The sequence below is a fragment of the Phaethon lepturus genome, unplaced genomic scaffold, assembly GCF_000687285.1.
Source record: "Phaethon lepturus isolate BGI_N335 unplaced genomic scaffold, ASM68728v1 scaffold4807, whole genome shotgun sequence".
In the NCBI taxonomy this organism is placed as follows: Eukaryota; Metazoa; Chordata; class Aves; order Phaethontiformes; family Phaethontidae; genus Phaethon; species Phaethon lepturus.
In genome coordinates this window covers 132,569-136,473 of record NW_010549667.1, presented here as the reverse complement: position 1 = coordinate 136,473, position 3,905 = coordinate 132,569, and the positions used below count along the sequence as shown (strand labels likewise).

General features: G+C 38.1%; 1 protein-coding gene across 1 annotated transcript in view; it reads right to left on the bottom strand.

Moving 5' to 3' along the window:
• Positions 1-650: 650 nt before the first annotated feature.
• CADM2 (cell adhesion molecule 2) overlaps positions 651-3,905 on the bottom strand; it is a 91,737-nt gene continuing 88,482 nt past the window's right edge. Inside the window, exon 7 of the mRNA XM_010290315.1 lies at positions 651-685. Within this exon, the coding sequence (XP_010288617.1) occupies positions 651-685 (35 nt within the window). The remainder of the gene's footprint in view (positions 686-3,905) is intronic.

The following is a 3,905-nucleotide window of genomic DNA, read 5'->3' as shown; positions in this document are numbered from 1 at the left end:
TATCTTCGAGTGTTACCAAGGTCATTTTCCATCCGAAAAAACTTAATATAATTAGTATCAATTCTGTATTTTGTGAGGTTCACACTGGAAGTTAATAACTATGTCTCAAGTGGAGAGCCAGAGAAACCAAGGGCAGTGAGAGTAATCTTTTCAGCTTCAAAGGCACAGTTGATGACTTCAGTTCACTGGTTAGTGAGAAAGACGTGCATTTTTTATTAAAGGTGTTAGCAATAAATTTGAAGCTATAAGCGTTTTTCTCTCTTTTTCTTTCCGTTGCTCATTTTTAGACCTTGTCGGCACTGTTTCAGTCTTTTTTTAACATCCCACATGACACTGGAACAGTTGCTTTAGTTGTCCTTGTTGTTAACTGTAATGACGCTTAGTTGTATACTTTTGCTTTTGACAGAGAAGCACTTCAACAGTATCCTGACAGCACAGTACTTGCGAAAATCTGCCTTATGAAGTAACATAATAAAAAAAGATCTTGGTTTTCACTGGTGCTGTCTTTAAATACCATAAATATCTCTCTAAATAAAATAAATCTACTTTATCCTTGTGTTTTGATATAAATACAGCAACAATGAAACATATTCAACAGTAATTATCTGCCTAATCTTTCTTCTTGGTAAAAGAAATGTGTTGTAGTTCCCTTAAAACTCATCATTGAAGATATGCTTGACAATGCCTTTAAAACAGAACAAATCAATCAAAAGTCTTAATAGGATCCTAAAGAGCATAGATTCAATTCTTTCAGATGAAGCCCAACAACAAATTTTGAAGCATGTTTACAGAGTCTTCTTTGCAATGAATATTCACTTTTGAGAAGAAAATACATATGGAATGAGGCGGCTTGTTTACTGGAGAGAGGTTTAACAAGAACAAATGCAAGGTTGTTAACCTCAAAATTTCACTGAGAAGTAAGGCTCAAATTTGTAACAATGAGGATAGTTAACTGCTGAAGAGAAACACCAAGGAACATCGTGGATTCTCCATTTCTTTAGGTCCTAAATTAAGTCTATATATGTTCTGGTGGATGATCTTTAATAAAGTAAAGGTTTCTGTTCCTCATTATAAATCTGTGAGAGTGGAATCTTTACAAGAATTTAGTCTAACTGACCCAGTAGGTCCCTTTGGACTTAGCAGATCACAGATTTTAATCTATGAATAACATACTAAACTACATATAGTTCCACTGAAAATTAATGCTTATGTATGTATAAGGTATTATATAGAAGAAAGCATATTACAGTCTGTTCTCCTGTAAAAGAAATTCTTCACCATGTAAATTCACAAATTTGCAGGTCATTCTCAAGCTTATGGGACACTGCAGGCAACACTGACAATACACTAAAAGTACTCTGTCTCTCTTCGGACATCCAATCCAGATTCATCCAAACCACAAAGCTACCCGTCAGCTAGATGGGATAAGCTCATTTATCCAATTTGCAAGCCAAAGTGCTTGTAGAGCTATAAATACTTGAGACTTTTAGTCTCTCAAAATCAGTGGAATTCTGGCTTTTAAAGCAGTAGGTACAAATAACAAAACTTCTTTTTTAATTATTTTGAAAGTCACAAGATTATTAAGCGTAACTGGAGTATGAAATTAGTATGAACAACATAGGTTTCATGTCTTGTTTACATCTGAATACTGAAAATGACTAAACATTAATAAAATGTAGGAAATGTTATGATTGGGGCCACGACTCAACTAGATGTCAGATGAAAATGGTCAGTATGGTGACAGACATAGAACCATAGAATCATAGAATAGTTTGGGTTGGAAGGGACTTTAAAGGCCATCTAGTCCAACCCCCCTGCAATGAGCAGGGACATCTGCAACCAGATCAGGTTGCTCAGAGCCCCATCCAGCCTGACCTTGAAAGTTTGCAGGGATGGGGCATCTACCACCTCTCTGGGCAACCTGTGCCAGGGTTTCACCACCCTCACTGTGAAACATTTCTTCTTTAGATCTAGTCGAAATCTGCCCTCTTTTAGTTTAAAACCATTGCCCCTTGTCTTATCGCAACTGGCCCTGCTAAAAAGTCTTTCTTATAAGCACCCTTTAAGTACTGGAAGGCTCCAATAAGGTATCTCCAGAGACTTCTCTTCTCCAGGCTGAACAACCCAACTCTCTCAGCCTGTCCTCACAGGAGAGGTGCTCCATCCCTCTGATCATTTTTGTGGCCCTCCTCTGGACCCCCTCCAACAGGTCCATGTCTTTCCTGTGCTGAGGGCTCCAGAGCTGGATGCAGGACTCCAGGTGGGGTCTCACCAGAGCAGAGGAGAGCAGCAGAATCTCCTCCCTCGACCTGCTGGCCATAGTCTTCAGTACATATTCTATATTGTCTTTGATGTTATGCTTTACATAGAGGTGGTGATACTGATGACCCTACAGTCTGTAGCACCTGAGGGAAAGTCTCAGGATGAATTCAGAGCAAAGGACCTTCTTTGCAGGCAGTGAACATGCTTCTAGCAGAAGGGACTCTTAATTTGGAAAATCTTTCCTACTGCTAGCTTACAATAGAGACTGTTAGACTGCATAATTCATATGCAGTAGAAAAAAACCCAGTGTGATCAGAGCTGAGGTTAGGAATGTTTGAATTCCTGACACATTGCTGAAGCCTCTCCGGAGCTCAGCTATATAATGGAATCTTTATCAGACCATCAACCAATTGTGATACTTATCTGTACAGCACTGAATTTTGGGTTAAGTGATAATCCATCAAGGCTGGAAATCATTGTGTACTTTTTAAGTTGCATACTTCATTACTGCAAGCTGACAGCTGGATGGATTTGTTAGCACTAGAAATATTTGTTCCATACACAAAGAGCAGGTCCCTAATATATGATATTATCATATTTCCTTTCTTTTCATGTATTCAGCATGCCTGTGTTGTAATCTATGTCTGGTTTATGATGTTCATTTACATGGCAAACTACTAAGAGTATGAAATCTATCTTTATTTGTTCCAGAATGCAACAGCCTCATTTCATGAATAATATGACCAAATAACATGCAATAATGATGACAGTTTTCGTCTTACATCATAATAGCTGTTAAGCAGAGAAAACTGCAATATTCTAAACAGCAGATTTCTTTGCTTTAGCTTGTAAAAGATAAAAATTGAAAATCCCAAGCATATTTCATGGCAATTGAGGTAACTAGCATGATGTGGGTCATGTTGCCAGAATTCTTGTTTGTGGCTAGACTGCTTTAGTGTTGTGCATATTGACTTGAGGATTCTTGGATTGATACTACAACTATAAAGCATCTTTTAAAAGTATTTGAGAACTGGAAATTCCACACTGAAACACTTGGTTTTGATTTTGGTTGGCTCACAACATAAATATCTGGATATTTCAATTTTTTTAGTATGTAGTGATAATGGATTTTCACATTTAGTTTCACAAGGCATGAAAAAGTACTTACATAAAAGTATCTTTCATAACCACAATCTGATGCTACTTACTGCCCTGTTGTCCTATTTACTCTGAGCCACGGGAAGAAATCTTCTCTGGATGCAAAAATATCCAAAATTCCTAGCCTTAATTTAAAAAAAATATAGATTATTTTCATACTATGTTTGAACAGCCTCTTGCTTAAAGCTAAGCTTGCTTTTGGTCTATGAACACCATGCATGTGAGTTGTACTGTTTGTTTCCCACTGCATCTCCCCTCGGCACCTGTTAGCTAGTAGTGGACCTTGGGAAACTGGGTACCATTTCTCCTCCTGGTCTCCTCTATTTTGCCCATACAAATGCCAAGGAATGGAAGGGCGCTTTCTATTCCTGGCCTCTCTATCAGCTGGTTGCAGATGCTGGGTAGGGAAGGTTTCCAAGATACTACTCTGCTATAGCTTCCAGATGTTTCACCTGGGTAACAGATAGCTCCAACCAGTGATAGCC